The 18,610-nt window shown below is 38.2% G+C and overlaps 1 protein-coding gene across 2 annotated transcripts in view; it reads right to left on the minus strand.

Moving 5' to 3' along the window:
- The window catches only part of Mid1 (calcium-permeable channel component Mid1), a 621,324-nt gene that overhangs the window by 23,311 nt on the left and 579,403 nt on the right, over window positions 1-18,610 (minus strand). For both annotated transcript variants that reach the window (XM_083129744.1, XM_083129745.1), the window contains exon 2: window positions 16,909-17,089. In XM_083129744.1, the coding sequence (XP_082985870.1) occupies window positions 16,909-17,089 (181 nt within the window). The remainder of the gene's footprint in view (window positions 1-16,908; window positions 17,090-18,610) is intronic.

The following is an 18,610-nucleotide window of genomic DNA, read 5'->3' on the forward strand; positions in this document are numbered from 1 at the left end:
TGTTCTTTTCCCCACAATTGACGCATGCGCAGCTTTCACAATAAAACCGTTTAACAACAAGGCTAAAAAAATGAACTCTAAGCTGTAGGCAAATATCGAAAAACATAAACAGCCTTCTTAAAACAAAATAAGAAACAATTCTTAACAACAATACTGACGAAAGAAAAAACAGTTGCCTCAACTCTTTCTTGAGACTGCCGACAGTAGCCTACAGGAAAATATATGTGGCTTCTCTTTCAATGATTGACTGTTGAATGCAATAACAGCGGTCTCACTACAATACCTCACATGTGGGCGCTCAATGTGGCTACCACATATGACACTGTAAAAGTTAATGTTTTCACCATAGATTTTGAATAGGGGTGCTGAAGGGGGTGCGGAAGAAAATTAGGTGGTGCGCAAGCACCCCTTCGCCCCCCCCCCTGGCGCCGCCCTTGAGGGTCAGGTGAGTCAATTAAGCATTCTGTATATTTGAAATTATACAACTTAGATTCGAATTAGCAAAATCGAGAATTATAAAACTCTTTTCAATTTTCGGGTTTGAAGTATAAACAGTGATACATTTTTGCATATTTGGAAAGCCTGATTACATGAAGACACAGGGAAATTCTAACGCATCATGCCCTCTCACTTCTCATATTTTATCAGTGTAAGAATGGTCTATATTTGCTAGCTATTGTGTATCATCGCTATGGAAGGGATTTTAAGGTGCAAAATTATGGTCGGGAAGGGGGAAAAAAAGACCTGAAAATGTTTTAGAAAAGATGCAAAAAAAGGTGTTGATAAAATGCCTTCATGCAGGTCTAAACCAGTTACATTAACATTCTTTATTCAATACTATATCACATAACATAATTAGTAATAATTACATAAAGTAACCAGTATTTTGGAAGTAAACGTGTCATTTAGTGGGTTTCCTACAACTTGTTATACTGGATTACGCTCAATATTTCTTTGTCTTCGAATGTGCTGACGCTTTGAGCTCAAGAGATCATTCATTATATGTGGAGAAAGTACATTATCTTGGGAACTATTGGGGCATTCCATTGATTATATTAAACCATTTTATAGCTCTAGTTCTGATCTACAAAATGAGACAATAGTATTTTATGTAGCTGCTCAAGAAGAGTGAAAATAATTTATTTTTATGTCCAATTTTTTTTTTTAACAAAACATGAAATTAAAGAAGGAAAAAGGTGCTGAAACATTAAAGATGGCGTAGGAATGGGATAAATGTGCTAATCTCACGAAAAGGTGCAACAAAGTGTGTTTATTTTACTTGATTTCATGTCCTAAAGTACATATCTCAAACGATCAGTATGAAAACAGCTATAGGCTATATTCCCTAATCATAACTACTTTCACTGTTATGGAGAATAAATGAAACAGAAACTGTAAAGTGATATCAAAGTAATTTTACGCATATTTGTAAAAATATATTACATTGCTGACCATAAACTCTTATTTCTTCCATTAACTTGCATAATACGGATACCTGGAAAACAGTTTACCAGAAAATTCGAACTTGAACAGCAGATTCGGTCATCGCCGTAAAGTTATGCAACACACAAAACGCATTGCAATGAAACGAGTATTTCAAGATCGGTGACCACTTGTATTGCTGGTGACTGTACAGTGGGATGAATAAGTATTACCAAGCCAAGCCATCGCCGCATTTTCTCTCTTTGTTTTAGCCAATGAGAGCTTCAAGAACTGGAGCAAAGCGACAAACAAGCAGCTGGTAAATGACGTAAGAGCCAATTGCTTAAAATACAGGCGCAAGGTTAAAATTAACGAATATGGTCGTGGACAAATTGCCAAGCAATAATTGTGCATCCTACTGTACATGAACGATGCCAATTTCTTTGAAGAAATTTCTGATGCAAAACAATAACCACCATTAGAACTGATTAAACTTACTGTTTCATCATGGCGACTCGTGACTAAGTGGTCCCGGGTTCGATACCCGGGGGAGGCACATGGCACAGTGGTTCGGATCCCACTTTAAACCGTAGGTTCAGTCCCGATTAGCCTTACTGTGCATAAAGTGGACTTAAAAACTCAAGCTCAAACCAACTCGTGATTAAGTAATTTATGTCATAGGTAGTAAGTGTATGTTCACGAACGTACTTAAATACTGCCAGAATGCTAATAACGTGTTCAGCTGATACTTTAATGTATCCCGTGAACACGTCAACGATCAGTTTTATTTACACAAAGGATGCTCTGCAAACTTAGAAGCATTTCTGACAAGATGGCGGAATGTGCATGAAAACAAGCACTTGAATCTTCCTACTTCAACAGGAATTCGGCTCCACTAGAAGGTAAGCTTTGGTATAAATGGCGTCACTCCTATTGCCTGATCAGAGAGTAACAGTGTGTTTGTCATGTATTTTGTAGTTTTTAAAAGAGTTACTCACTAATAGATGATATTCTGCGAATAACCTCCCCCACAGTTCATTGCGCCATACAGTGGCGCAGGAACATTTTTCATTTGGGGTGGGGTACATAATTCATGTGTGTGTGTGTGCATATTCATTGGCGTACACAGAGAGGGGCTGATGGGGCTACATTAATGAGCTATACCATCAATAGGAATTAAAATACGTAGATGCTACCCCGGGGCGACTCTTCTAAGAAATTCAAAAGTTTATAATATGAAAGTCGCGAACAAACATACAACTATTCAATTTAATATAGAGTGCGATTTAAAGGAAGGATGGGGTGGGGAGATTTTTCCCACCCTCTGTCTTGAACCATCCCAACCTCTGGTTATGAATGACACATCCCAACCAGTGATTATTTCTTCGCACTCACTGGATATGTAAATTCTATTGTACTTATTGAGTTCCAGTTCAGTTGAGTTAACTTTATATATATATATATATATATATATATATATATATATATGTGTGTGTGTGTGAATATAAAAGGTAACGAAGCAGACCGTTATTACTTTTTGTATTAGGTACAAAACTTTGGGGCCTGCAGTGCCCAATTTTGTACCAATCCAAAAAGATAACATCTCTTGAGAAACTGGTTACCAGCGAGCTTTTATTAGTAACAGATTTTTCGTAAAGTACCTCCAGGAAATTAATATTTTATTTAATTTGTGCTAAACTTCGTTTTGGAATAAGGAATGCTTAGATGATCTTGTGTATCTACTCTTTTTTTGTAATTAATTTTAATAAAATATGCTAATTTATTCTTAACATTGGTGGAGAAAATTAGAAATATGTTATTACTTTGTGATCTCCCATCTGTTGGTATTAGATTCAACTATCTGAGAAAATGGAAGAACATAATTGTCGTAATACATTCTATGGCTGTTTTTGGAAATGTATTTATATACTTCTTCCGATAAAAGCAAAAGTGTCGTTCCTTTAAGATCGATTTGAATCTCTGCAGGTAGACTTACCCACTTTGTATTGGCTTAAATAGTTTGTATCTTAATGCGTACTAAAGTAATCATGCCTTTTCAAGAAAAAGAAATCCTTATATTTTACTTTCATTGAAACTTCTTTCCAATTCAGCAAACTTGGTTAGTTTGAGGTATCAGTTCAATTGAAGTTTATTTACAAAATTTGGTATACTTATATTTACAGTAATAAGTTAGTAGTTTCGTTGCATAGAAATAAGACTAGAATAAACATATTTTCTTTACCTGTATAAAACGAGTTCGGAACAAGTTAAAAGGCCATGTTTCGTTAGCTTAATAGCGCATTAAGGAAAGGAAAACCAAATTAAAACATGTAAGGAAGAAGTACTAGTTTTTAAATTTTTGTGATTTTTTTATTATACGAATCTGGTTTGACAGGTAAGGAAAAAATCTTATCTTCAGCATGTGGTGTTAGAAGTTATTTATATAAACACTACTATAAAAAAACGAGCAGAATTAATTCTATTTTAAAATTAATTTAGTGTTTTTTTTTATAAAATATTGGAAGTTTGGTGTGTACTGTACATACGACTACAATATATTCTTCACGTATTGAGTGAACTTTACTTAACTGAAACATTTCTTATTGGTAGAGCCTGTAAGTTGGGGTCTTTATTTTGATTAAAATAGGAGTAATAAAAAAACATTTACAGTATGGGACACAAGTTCCGAAAAAGATAATTTCGCACATTTTACTTTATGTGTCTTTTTTGCCACTCTTACCTAATTTCGATTACAAGAATGAAATTGACGAAGGACCAACCAAAGAGCATTCATGCTCTGGTCGGAACTTGAACCCGTGAATTTTGGTGGTGACATCGAATGAGCCCGCACAAGAAATGGAAAATGAGCAAAACAGACCAATTTTTTTTTCATAAAAATGGCAACAAAGACAGTGAAAACTTGAATCATATGCAAGATCAACATTCTATTAGAAGAATAAAAAGGAGGTTCTGTAATAGTAAATTGATTACTTGTTTACACTTCACTGTTGAGAATGTTTGAAAGTAAAAGGAAGTCTTTATTTTAATATCTTAATTAATTGTCTATTGTTTTGATTGTTTTGTAACTCTCATTTTTGTATCTTTTCTGAGCAAAATTCCACCAAACTGGATTTTAAAATGGACCGGAGGTGATGGGAGAGAAACAATTGTCAACTTATCTGCTGCCTGTGGAGAACTTCGAAAACTACACCTGAAGTTACAACCTTGAACTCGAAGCACAAGAGGTGATCAGCCAATGAGATCAAGATTCGAACGATATATATCTAGATTCTTCATGAACTGTAGTAATATATATCATATCTGAAATCTGTGAGACACGTCATTTCCTTCATTTATTGCACGAGAAGGACTTAAGTAGAAATGCATTTTTATTTTGTGAATCAGTGGTGTTATAGCTCATAACAGGAATGCATTTTCAAGATATATAGTAGTCTCAGTCCAATTTGTGTTGGAAGAATCTTGGCGTGCAACTGTCGCTTCGAGTCACATCGCTGTTCGCAGAGTGGCTGGTGGTCCTAAGAAGGACCGACCATTTGTGGTCCTGAGAAGAGCCGACATTTGGTCCTAAAACGGGCCTTAAATATGCTGTCACTTGTTCTTTTTGTGGTCCTGAAAAAAGTGTGAAGATATGCTATGACGATTTACCTAGAACGGTCATCTGGTTGCAGTAGAACTTTAGAAATTCCACCTGCAATGACGTCAAGGAAGACCTCCATCAGGATTGTTGCTTTACAGTTAGGTCTTGTAGCTCTTCCATCTTACGTTGGGTTTTTTTGATGTGCTGTAAGACTCTTCCGTTGCTAAGTTTCTTCATCTTCATCGCTGGTCTCGGTATACAGTAGGTGGCGAGGTCGTTGATTTTTTGATGTCACTTTTGCAGCATATGAGGTGGTGCCTGTCGTCTGGTGTATCTTATGCGGTTTTTCTTCTTTCTGTAGAGGAATCTGCGGAGTTGGGTCATTTGTGGTCCCCACATATTTTGTATTGAAAACTGATGCTTCAACATAAATTGAATTGATACTCAGGAAAGGTAAATGCTTCAGCTACATAATGTTACATTTCTACAAATTGTCCATTCAGTTCTATGGCCTTGTGCCATCCCTGTATCAGGTCCTATCTAGTCCCTATAACTAGATCTCTTGATAACAACAGTTTCATCGTCTTCAAAATTTGTTCTACTCATTGCGTCATTCATTGGACCAAAGAGATAGACATCTCATGGGCAAGGCTAGATCCAGGTTGTAGTGTAAACGGGAGAGCACACTCCAACCAAATTTAAGCAACAGCTTCCATTGTCCTCAGGCTTGTGTGCGAGCTGGCATTGGCATGGAGGAGCAAGATACGTTGCAAGATGTCTCCAGGATTCCTGTTAGGCTGCATTCGTCGGAGTTGCCTCTGGAGTTTGTGGAGGGTGGCGATGTAAGCTGCTGCTCTTTGCACATGGCAAAATGCCATAAGAGCATATGAGGATGTGAAGGTAGGACTCCACACATTAGTGGGAGCGGAAAAGTTTTTAGTAAAGCACCTAACAGTTGGTCAGCCATTGAAATATATAGGAAAACAAGATGGATCTCATCGTGAGGCTAACAGTGACAGCATGCTTGAGCCCAGCAGAATGTTCTAGATTTGTGCACCGAAGTCGCATCTAACTTCTCAGCCAACGAACCACAGTGTTGCGAGGTGTAGGAAGTCATCGTGAATATGCTCGTAGAGTGTCAACTGGCAGATCAGCAAGCAATGTCACTCAACGTGTACGTTCTTCGCTTCGTGCAAAATTAGCTCATCCAGGAGATCGACTCTGAAGAACTCTAAGAAGACAAATGTATTATCGAGTAGGCGACTACGGCGACGAAGTCTGTCCTGCAGGAGGAAGTAGGTGGACAACATTCAGATGTGGCTACGACGTCTTCAGATCCAGCGTAGTAGACCGTTTTGGAGATTCCTGGTATTCCACCGAAGCATCATCATCCTCGTCATCGTCGGCCATCATGCTCCTGATTGCGCACTCAACTCAGCATAACTCAGCCGTCATAACCAACCGGCCGATTCGTTGTTCATCTGACAGAATGTCTTGCATGGACTATGTCTGGAGATGTCTTCTGCCACCGAGTAGCCTATTCCCATTTGGAAATACGACCACCCTGTCTCGCCGCAGAGCTTTCAATGTGCCTCTATACAGCTTTCTGCCACAATTGTCACTCGAGTGGTGGTGGAGGAACAGACTTGGCCTACAGGATCCATTAGGTGCACCGATGCTGTTGATATTCGAACAGGATAAAATCAAGACTTTCATGGAAGACATCCAGGAGTCTCTGGCTAAAGACAGAAGGAAATACAACAGACATCTCGAAAACAAAACATTCCGGCTCATACCAAAGCAAAGTGTAAATCCGAGCTTCAGGAACTTGAGAAATCCTACAGCAAAAGTGTGAGAACATGAGAGCATTCATCGCAAAAGTCTTCGAAGGAGGAAATGGATGATCAAATACATTTTGTGATTCTCAGGAAACACGTGTGTGTGTTGATCCCTGATTTTCATCCAGGACAGCTTGGAATCATGGGTGAGACACTCGTACCAAGATATCATAGGACGATCAAAGCTGAGATTTAATCCCAAGAGAAAGTTCGCCAGAATGTGGTGTAGCCTGCGCATGCCCTAAACACTAGCTTCTACATTCCAACTCCACGATACTCATTGTAGACTTTCTTTAGTTCTCTCTCTTAATGGTATGAATATCACGGATGATTGCTCTTCGAGCGCTGAGACAAGATGTTGTGCACCTTACAGAAGAAGTGGGTCACAAACAAAAAATAGTTAATGCTGAATGTGCTGTGAAAATCCGCCTCCAAAACAGTCCGAAAGCGGCACCAAGAAATCCTACTTAATCTAAACGTGAAACGAACAAGTGACGCAACTGAAGACCATGACAACAAACTTTATCAACTGAGCACATAGTGGATGAGGAAGATAGAACAGAATTTTGTATTGTTGATAAGAAATGCAATAAAATTAGTTGGATAATGGCAACGCCATTTCTCTCTATAGCTAAATACCAAAATGGGAAGTATTCACCTCTGCCCACAAAACAAAAGAGAAAAGTATCATTAATCCTTTCACACAGAATATATACAAAAAATATGCAAGCAGATATGATCCGATAGTGAAAATCTTTATTATTACCAGTGTATTAAATATTTGACATATTTAGATGAAGCACAATCTTTTTGTATGATATCTTGCGATCTCATGTTTGAATATATCATCCGAGTTCACTAAGAACCATGTCGAGTACTCCTTGATTAGCAACCATATCTTCTTTCAAGCAAATTTCTAGCCCGCATTTTTCTTTTTCTTGATATACACGTACCTTTAATTTTGACAATTGTAAGGATAATAGCTATTCTCTTACAACGGTCTTTCTCAAATCACTCATCCATCTTTTTAGCTTGTCTGCTCTGCGCATAGCATTGTGGGAACAAAAGTCTAACAAGTACGGTAAGGAGTACCATGTGAGGCGAAAACTAGCAGGGGAGAAAGTACTGCATCACTAGTCCAATACCAAGCAGCAAATTTAGCATGATATCTAGCTTTGTGTGATTCAGCCTTTAGCTTTTTGAGCACTCGGGTACACGACTTTCCCCCAGATGAAAGCTGCTTTTCTGTAAAAGTTGTGAACGAATAACTTTCATGTTACAACAGACCGAAGATCTTTTAAGTAAACATTAGATCAAGAGATGGCGCTGATGACCTTTAATCTATGACATGCTGAATAAACGAACAATTGAACTTCTGAGAGTAAAAGCGAAACCTATCAAGTTGGTAAAATTTTAGAGGGACTGTGAAACTTCGTAAGAACAATAGTAATCTATGTGAACAAAACATAGATGGGTTCCGATTCAAAGATTTTATTACAAGTTCTGTGCTAAGAATACATTACAGCATTAATATATGGAGAACGGACCGAACCTCGAGCGACAGTTGCAGAGGTAACAGAAGCCAATTCATCGCACTACGTCAATACCGCAACTTTAAAACAGATGGAAGTCAAGGAAACGGCACTTCAACAAGAAATTCAAGAAAATTCACCGTCGCACACAAGGAACCTTTCTTCACTTGCTCCTAGTGCCAGTTGCTAGAATAAACTGGATAAAGCATATACAAAATCCCTTATGCAAGACTTATCGAAGATACTTTGATATAATCTGAATGATTACAAGAATCAACCACACTTATTGCAAACTGTTTGCAGTGCTGCCACAGCCTTACTGTAGATGTAACAGAGTTTCATGAAACTATATGCAGGCAAGGAAAGAGCGTAACATTTTCTTATGTTATTTTAGTGCTGACTGTAAGGTTTCAGCTTTGAATGAAAAGTTCAAATTAAGTTAAATTAAGCAATTTCGAAAAGAGTTACGTAAGATTTGTCCAGCATATTTAACGAGCTCGATTATATGATTTCACATGGAGATCCTCTGCTTGAATACAGGTGGCGCCGGGGAGGGGAGTGAGTTTGCGCACCCTCTGTTTTATACTCTGTGCCCTAAATTTTCTCTCAATAATAGTAATAGTAAAACATTAAATGAAGCCCGTTCTCTATTATGCCCTGTATAATAAATAGATTGCTACGACATTAAAACAATTTATTTTCTTTGTTTCTTTGCATTCTTTTTTGTACAATTTAGCCTTCTATGTAAACTAATTACGGAACTGCTTATCTTCTTACAGTCTTCTTGATTCGTTCCATGTTCTGTATTTTTTTCGTTTTCGATATTTTTTATTATATTAGTACAAGTCGACACCGTTAACACTATACTCTATTCCGGGAGTCTCTGGAGCAAGCGAACAGAAACAAGTCTCTGCAAAAGTAACGACTCGAAAAGGCTCGACCAATGAACGCGTGAGATGACAAGTGAGTGCAGCTACTAACCATTTGCAGCAGCGTGCACTGCTCCGCTCCGCCCATTCGGTTTCTGCCCTTCTCTTCCGTTATGCGCGGCCTTCCTCCACAGATTCCATGGACGGAGTATAGATTTAGGGCTCCTAGCATTAATACGCCTTAAACACATTGCAATTTTTCAGCGCTTGACCAAAAAGATATTATTTATGCCTACCTAACAACGAGAACATTTATTGTGATGTCAGTAGACGAAGGTGGTCAATACGGTGTGCGATCAGTGAGACTCTTGACCATTTGTTCAAGCTTGATACAATTGCCAATCCTGGTGCTTCATATAATGTTTTCTTTTATTTTAAAAAGCAGCAAGAAATATAATACAGTAAAACCTCGTTAATCCGGACTAATGGGGGGATAAGTTGACCGGTTTAATGAAAGTCCGGATTATCTTAAATAACCTAAAAGAGCAGTAGAAAGTGCATTAAAACTCCGTTTTTAGCAACAAAACAAGTTCATTATGGTATATTTAAAGGCTATAGGCCTAAATGCACTATACGTAATCAAGGGGTCCCGGGTTCGATACCCGCTGGAGGCACGTAGTGGTTCTGATCCAACTTAAAACTGTAGTTCCAGTCCCGATTAGCCTTACTGTGCATAAAGTGGACTTAAAACACCAAATCAATCAAACAATACCTATACAGTACAGTACAGTACAAAGTCTGCGGGAAACAGAATTTCATCAGTGGTTGACTGCCTTTTCTTTGGGTAGTTTTCTTTTTGACTTCTAGTCACATTTAAAATATTGCATTCTGCTTTTTTTGGCCTCTTGCCTGTCCGCATTAAGCGAAGTCAAGCTTATCGGGGTCCGGATTAACGAGGTTTTACTGTAATTAAATGTTTGTCATATTCAACAATGCTTGAGAGAAAACATGGAAAACAATTGGACTAAGGATGCAATAAGAGGCATAAATGAAAGAAAACACAGAACGACTTGAAATCGAGTACAAAAAAAAAAATATTTCAGTGTGTCTCTTGATTTCTATTAACACTATACTTTTAATTCATACACTAGAAATGAATACAATAAATGCGACATTTTATTTTCTGCATGTACTAGTAATGCTCAACTCTGATGTTCGATGCAAAACGTCCAATTTGACGTTTCGCGGTTAATAAGCGTCGAGTTTCGTGAAATTTCCACCACACGCATATTTGCAACGTTTAACGAGTTTGTCCTGAAATTAATGATGGGCTCATTCGTTTTTAATTACTTCACAACTTGTTATTTTCCGCTGGCGATCACTGCTAACAGTTTTTTCATACTATCCATCAATAACAATCACCACAGCTAACTGACCGTGGAAAGGAAAACAAACAAAAGTACGGGAAAACATTACGATTTAAAAAAAATAAGCTCCTCATTATATTTTAATAAAATGGCCAAGGCAACACAACATAGATCAAGAAGTGCAATAGTAATAATAATAAGTAAGTTGAGATCAGATCAATATTGTAGTGTTTCAGAAGTGACGTAAAGCAAAGTTTCAGCACTTCATAGAGGTGATATACAGCAGCGCCATCTCTTATTCTTTCTGGCAGAATAAGTGGAAGGAAGATTGCGAGTGGTGCCTCTCAGCGCCTCTCAGCGGATTATTACAAAACTTCTTGCGAATGAGGATTCTCAGCAGGAAGTCAGTGCACCGGTTCCCTGCCTTCGTTCCAGATCTGATTATATCCTTATCTGTGTTTTCAGACACCGAGCTTTGCTCAATAATTAAGCCTCGTCCACAGAGAAATTTTAAAATACATTGGGAGTGCTGGTTTATTCTATGCATGACATTCTAGAAGTTTCTTAATGATTCAAGACAAAATAATTGTTTTCCTCTAGAATTGACAATACGGGGAGATTGATTGATTGATTTGGTTTATTTTACTTTGTTGGCCAATTTTGTTGATTCAGTTGGTGTTTTGAGTCAACTTATGCACAGTAAGGCTAATCGGGACTGGAGCTACAGTTTAAAGTGAGATCCGAACCACTATATGCCTTCACCGAGTATCGAACCCGGGATCCCTTGATGCAAGGCGATCTGAAAATTTAGGCTAATTGCGAAGATGAGAATGAGTGATGATATGGTGAAATTGATGAACGAACACCCAATTTTCAGGCCGGGATTCAAACCTGGGGTTGTAGAGCGCCGTGCTACAACTCCGTCCAGAGATCAGTCTTTGCAGGAGAGAACGTTAATAAGGGTCATAATTTGAGATATTTTTTGTGACATTATAACCTCTGGTTTTGCAACTAATAGGAATCATGTGCACTACTTAATTGATTTGGGAACAGTGATTTTATGGACGAAATAGAAAAATGGCCTTTTTTTTATCAATCTTGGTTAGCTACACTGGCAATTCAGAATTTTGTCGAGACGCAGATATGTACCCAAGAACCAGTGACGTCGCAAGAAGGGGACAGAGGGTGCGACCGCCTCGAATTAGAGAATTTGCCCCATTCCCCCACCCTCCTAATGAAATATCGAATAATAAGGGTTTCACCTTTAAGAATATGGCGAATTACACCTTTCTGAAGTGGCGTGTTCTGTATGTTAATACTGTTTATACGAGGGTTACAGCAAAAATCATGGCAACTATTTTTTCCACGATAATGCGGGTCAGGCAAGAAATTGTAAAATATTCTGTATCAGGACAGAGAAAAATGCAAAATACGCGCAGTCGCAGGTCGTCCTGAACGTTGCATGTCGGCAGCTGCTTCTCTTCCACGCCTGAATGTTGTTGCTCACCTCTCAACAGTTCGGTATAGTAGAGCATAACTTCCTAAAGCTTCCACAAGCTCAGTGTGACATTCTCTCGCACTCCTTCCACGGAGAACTGTTATTTCCATATAAGAACGCTGTTCACGCCGGGTCACATTCTTCCTGCACGACTGTTAAACACGCACTGACTTCCCACTTCCCTCAGTTCAATGTTTTGGCAGCTACTGCCATCTAGTGGCGTGACAATATATTTTCCATACTTAGTTTTTTTTAGCGGTGGTACTTTTACCACAATTCAAAAATTTCGTTGTTTGCATTTTGTTATCCTTTTCAAAACAACTCGTGAAATTTTTCTGCTTGGTTCCATAAAATTCATATTTTCGAAAGTTAGTAGCAGTAAAAAAGCCATCAAATAGGAAAAGCTATTTATTTCTTTGATTTTGAACTCCTTGCGCTTTAAAGTGTGCGGTGAGCCGTTGTATATGCTGTTAATACTCAAGACTTCCCAATTCAGGAACTATGACAAAAGTTCTCAATTCAGGAACCAGATATTTTAAATTTGGAATGCTCCCAACTCAGGAACCGCTGCCTCAGGAGGGAAGGGGAGAGTCAAGGATCGGTTTTTGAGAGGTTCTTATCGTTACTGGACGTTACTCTGAAATGCTGAGTACATAATATGTATATATTATATACATTCGCAGAGAAAGTACTGTGGTTTACGGTGAGTTAGTTCTTTCCTCTAATATAGACTATTAAATATACTGCAGATTATTTGCTTGGAGATTATGTTAAGTTAGCAGTTACACAAGTGTGCCTAATGCAAACTATTCCAAACAACAATTCATCCTCCCCGTGGCAAATTAATAGGACTTTCTGAGTTGAGCAGACATTTAACTGAAATATTGAATTGGTATGTAATTGTTCCTGAAATGGCACTGCTTTCGTTGGAATTTCCATAGTTCCTGAGTTGGGAAGTCGTGAATCGGGAATAAATCTACAATTCCGTAGTTCCTGAGTTGGGAAGTCGTGAATCGGGAATAAATGTACAATTCCGTAGTTCCTGAGTTGGGAAGTCGTGAATCGGGAATAAATGTACAATTCCGTAGTTCCTGAGTTGGGAAGTCTTGAATCGGGAATAAATGTACAATTCCGTAGTTCCTGAGTTGGAAAGTCGTGAATCGGAAACAAATTTACAATTCCGTAGTTCCTGAGTTGGGAAGTCTTGAATCGGGAATAAATCTACAATTCCGTTGTTCCTGAGTTGGGAAGTCTTGAATCGGGAATAATAATATACAATTCCGTAGTTTCTGAGTTGGGAAGTCGTGAATCGGCAACAAATCTACAATTCCGTAGTTTCTTAGTTGTGAAGTCGTGAATCGGGAATAAATCTACAATTCCGTAGTTCCTGAGTTGGGAAGTCTTGAATCAGGAACAAATCTACAATTCCGTAGTTCCTGAGTTGGGAAGTCTTGAATCAGGAACAAATCTACAATTCTGTAGTTCCTGAGTTGGGAAGTCTTGAATCGGGAGCAAATCTACAATTCGGCAGTTCCTGACTTGGGAATTCTTGAATCGGGAATGAAATATACTACATATTTTGAAACTTCAGACGAGATCGAGAACGAGACAAACCTTTACAACCCGAGACGACGACCGGGAAATTAGACACTCACTCCTAGCGATTGACATGTAATTCAAATGAAACTAAAGTCAAGTTCTTCAGGCGTCTTTGCACGTTACAATTCAATGCTTCAAGTAAGCAGAGTTCGCTGTTTCCATTATGAAATACAAGGGCGTACTAGCTAATCTAATGAGGATTAAATAAATGTTTGAGAGCTAGATGATGTCATTGAACAAACAACGATATGTTTTGGTACCTAGTTCCAGTTGAATTTTGATAGATATACATCTTGGATTACTTAGTTTGATCCTGTTAGTTACTCTTTCTCTTACTTTAATGCGCGTTCCTTTGATTTTAGAAAATAAATTATTTCTCGGAATTTATAGCTATGCTATGAGGGGATGAAAAGAAAAATGCCAAAAATGACCTAACTCTCGAACGCCTGGAGCAATTTGAACCAAATTTGGTACATATATGACTTACAATCTGGAGAGAAATGCTGTGGGAGTGGTAAGGAAGTGACATGTAAAAATAATCGAAAACAACCGATATTAGTGTGGAATCCATAGCTTTCGGGGTCGCTAAGATGAATAGTGACACCCCCAATGCCGTTCAATTTATTTATTCCTTCTCCAGGAGGCGAAACTGAGAATGTTGTTTATAATCAAGTTTTGAGTTAAATTAATATTATAGTGAATTTGTAAAAGATTTTACTTTATAATTTGTGTACTGTACTTATACTTTTAAATACCTGTAAATAAAATTAGTTACATTTTACGCTATAGTTAGAATTCATTATTTTCCTGTCTAATAGAAGATTGGGATAAACGCCGGGTAATCAGCTAGTTATAAATAAAGTAATCACGTGCTTTTGTCACCGAAAATGCTGGAAATTTTAACCTTGTTCTGTCACACATTTTTACATCCCTTGAGAAACCTTGCGTTCAGACCCATCAGTTATTCTGCATGAGTTTTTTTCACACAATTTTTCTTTGTTCTAAAGTTCACTTATGTTGGGGATTATAACAACACTAATAATATTTATCAGCACTAAACACTTATCGGCTTATCACTTATCCCCTTAGCAAACTCCACAGAAGTGAATATAAACATTCTTCAGCAAAAGACATTCATCCATATGACAGCAAATACTGACTTTCACGACATACAGCCAGACAGAGAGGTGCCAAGTTCGACGGCATAGATCTCTCTGTTGTCGATCGGAGTTAGCTCTAGTGCAATGTTCCGCGGTGTGCTTACCGAAGAGAAATTTCACGAAACTTTGCCTCAGAAAGCTTTCAATTTGTATCTAATTTCGCCGGGGAGTGGCGCACTACTAGTTGTTACTCGGGCCGTGTTCTAGCGGCACTGTAGTTTCTACTAAACCATGATTTACTAATTGTACCAAATGTAAAATAATGTTCTGTGTAACGATAATACCATTAAGCATTGTCTCCATGATAACCAAGAACTCAATATGCTGACCAAGGCAGAAATTTAAAATAAAAATTTAAATTTTTTACAATAAAATAAATTTCTGCCTTGGTCAGCATATTTAGTTTTTGTTTTGTGTAGTTTGTAGACACGGTAGACGGTACATAGACGAGACGAGACTAGAGCCTTCGAGATTTGTCCGAGGCGAGACCGAGATTAAGTATTCAGAAAGATATACCAAGGGGTTATCTATCGTATGGTAAGTCACATAGTATTTATAGTATTTTCTTTATAGTAGCTGCAAAGATATTAGTGTCAAATGTGATCCTGTGCTATGTGGTTGTATACATAAGCCGGATATAATTTATTTATTCTAGGGCTCGAAGCGCCGAAATTAGACGTCTTGTTATTCACGGTAGGCGGCCCCCGTGGCGTAGTGGTTAGCACATCGCGCTACGACGCCAGGGGTCCCGGGTTTGAATCCCGACCTGGGCTTGAATGTTTGTGTGTGTCAATGCATCAATTTCATCATTCCATCACTCATCCCCATCTTCGCAAATTAGCCAAAAGTGGCACAAAAGGCGAAGTAAAATAAAGCAAATCAATCAATTGTTATTCACGGCACCTCAATGTAGCATAGCTTCAATGACGAAAAAGGCTAGGTCACTGAAAATCTGGATTCACAGGCAATGGCCGTCGATGAACTGTTCAGTGGTGAGGTTTAGCATTTAAAAAATGAAGCCATAAGTGGCACAAATAGCGACGTAAAATAAAGCAAATCAATCAATCAATCATCCTCATCATCGTTATTAACCAAAGAGATTGAAATGTAAAACAAGAAAAGAAATATAAAGAAGAATGTAAGTGTGAACACACCCACATGTCAACCTCTCTTGCACGTAGGACACCCTGAACTGAATGTTGTGGACTAACGAGGCTCTGGCGCCTGCACTCACAGCCAGCCAGTATAATCCTCTGCGGGACTTGTGTTGTTCCCTGTCCATGTGTGTTCATGATTGTCTTTTCATCAATTCATCTTATGACCATTAATCCATATCTTCGTGATTAGCCAAAAGTGACGGAAAAGCGAAGTAAAATAATCGAGTCAATCGATCAATAAAAATTAAAAATAATCTATTATATTATCAATGCAACAGGACTGTCAATTAAAATTAACTTTATCATTAAGAATTCCTCTAAGAACACAAAATTGATAGTAACAAACAGTTTTTCCATATCCTCATCTTGACCCTCTTACCGAGGATTCCAGGTTCAAGGCCCGACGGGCATGATTGTACAGTCACCGGCAAAAATGGGACATCTAGATCCTGAATACTCGCTTCCTTGTGTGTGTTGCCCAAATCTACAACGATGAGTGGAATTTAGTAGTAAATTTTCAATGACAACTTCTACTATCACCGTAGGGTTAAGCAACACACATAACTTCTTGCAGGGAAGCAAGTATTTCTGGATCTAGTTGTCCAATTGTTATTGCTGGTTACTGTACCTTTGGCAGTGTCTTTTCATTAACTTCATCCATTCAATCATCCATCGTGCATCAAGCGATTCAAAATAATATCGCAAATACACTTTCATTACTGTAATATAACGGTATCACTACACAATATATGAATTTGAAATGGATAATAATTTTGGGGGATTAGGACACTTCGGAGGGGATCAAGCCTGACGTCCCTCCTTAACAACATACAGCATGCATGGACACATATAGATACAGGATACTCACCGAGGCACGTGAAGGTGGGTTCCCCCGCATACTGCGGGGGGTGGCCGGGGTTGCGGTCCCCTGGCAGGAAAAACGGGCATCGTTGTTCCACCTTCTGACACTCGCTGCGACAAGGTTTCACACGCCGGCGCCCCGTGAAGAAAGGCAACAGAGAGGCACACACCCAAGTACGATACGCCTCCTGCAATGAGAGAATACAGCATTAGAAACCCAGTTACAGTTATTCATTTTGTAAAATATTCTCGCTTACAGTTATTCATTCGTATATTGAAGGAATAGAAGAATCTCAGCTACAGTTATTTGCATATGGAAGCATCCAGAGGCGTCTTCTGATGCGTCAATTGTGGGAAAGAGGACAGCTTGCTCTGCAACGACATGAATGAGCATTTATACATTCTAATTTCTTTATATAGGAGAAGTATTTATTTTACACGAGAGCACTCAACTACGATTATATGACATTTCTTGGATCTGAAGTGACGCATGCGTCAATTGTGGGAAAAGAATTATTACTTTCTTTCACTTCAGATCCAAGAAATGTCATATAATCGTAGATGAGTGCTCTCGTGTAAAATAAATACTTCTCCTATATAAAGAAATTAGAATGTAGAAATGCTCATTCATGTCGTCGCAGAGCAAACTGTCCTTTTCCCCACAATTGACGCAAGGGCTGCATGCACCGCATGCGTTCACGAGACGCCTCTGGAAGCATCTCAGGTACAGTTATTCATTTTGTACAAGATTCTAGGTTATAGTTATTCATTTTGTAGAAGATTCTCAGTTACAGTTACTCATTTGCAGATAAGCATACAGAAGAAACTGAGTTACAGTTATTCGCATATAGAAGAATCTCAGGTACAGTCAACGGCAAAGATAATAATAGGCAAATTGTCAATCACTATTTTCATTATTTTTATTATACATCCTGTGTTGTGTTAAGAAATGGAATTCTGCTAATGCGAAACAGATGTTGTCCTCTGCTTATTGACGTTTTTATTTCAATTCATGATTATCACATTGTGGAAAACATACTAAACTGAAAATGGCGATGGACAATTTACCCACTATCTATTTTGCCGTTAGGTGTACAGTTATTCGTTTTGTACAAGTTTCTAGGTTATAGTTATTCATTTTGTAGAAGATTCTCAGTTACAGTTACTCATCTGTAGATAAGCGTATAGAAGAAATTGACTTATATTATAGTTATTCATTTTGTAGAAGATTCTCAGTAACAGTGATTCAGTTACAGAAAAGTCTGTTAAAATTATTCACATATAACATAACCCCAGATAGAGTTATTCATTTTGTAGAAGATTCTCAGTTGCAGTTATTCATTTACAGAAAAGTCTCAGCTACAGTTATTCATTTGTTGAAGAATCTCAGCTATATATTGTTGAACTACCTACCTTATTGGCAGCTCTGGGATATAGCAGTAGAAATACTTGCTTTCATTTTGACCAATTTTGCGTTTATTATGACACCGAGACCATGTGAACCCGAACGTGGACAAGAAGAAGACCTCTCTCACCTAAATGCCTTCTCTCTTTCCTGTCCTGGAACCTCCTTTTCTCCTCACTGTCCTTATTTCAAGATCTCCTTCTCTGTCCACAATATGTCCATATCTCGAATAATCTCAGTTCATTCGTAATTCAGCTTATTCATATGAATATACGCCTGATTTACGGTTACTTATTTGAAACTT

The sequence above is a fragment of the Lepisma saccharinum genome, chromosome 10, assembly GCF_977018435.1.
Source record: "Lepisma saccharinum chromosome 10, izLepSacc3.1, whole genome shotgun sequence".
Lineage (NCBI taxonomy): Eukaryota > Metazoa > Arthropoda > Insecta > Zygentoma > Lepismatidae > Lepisma > Lepisma saccharinum.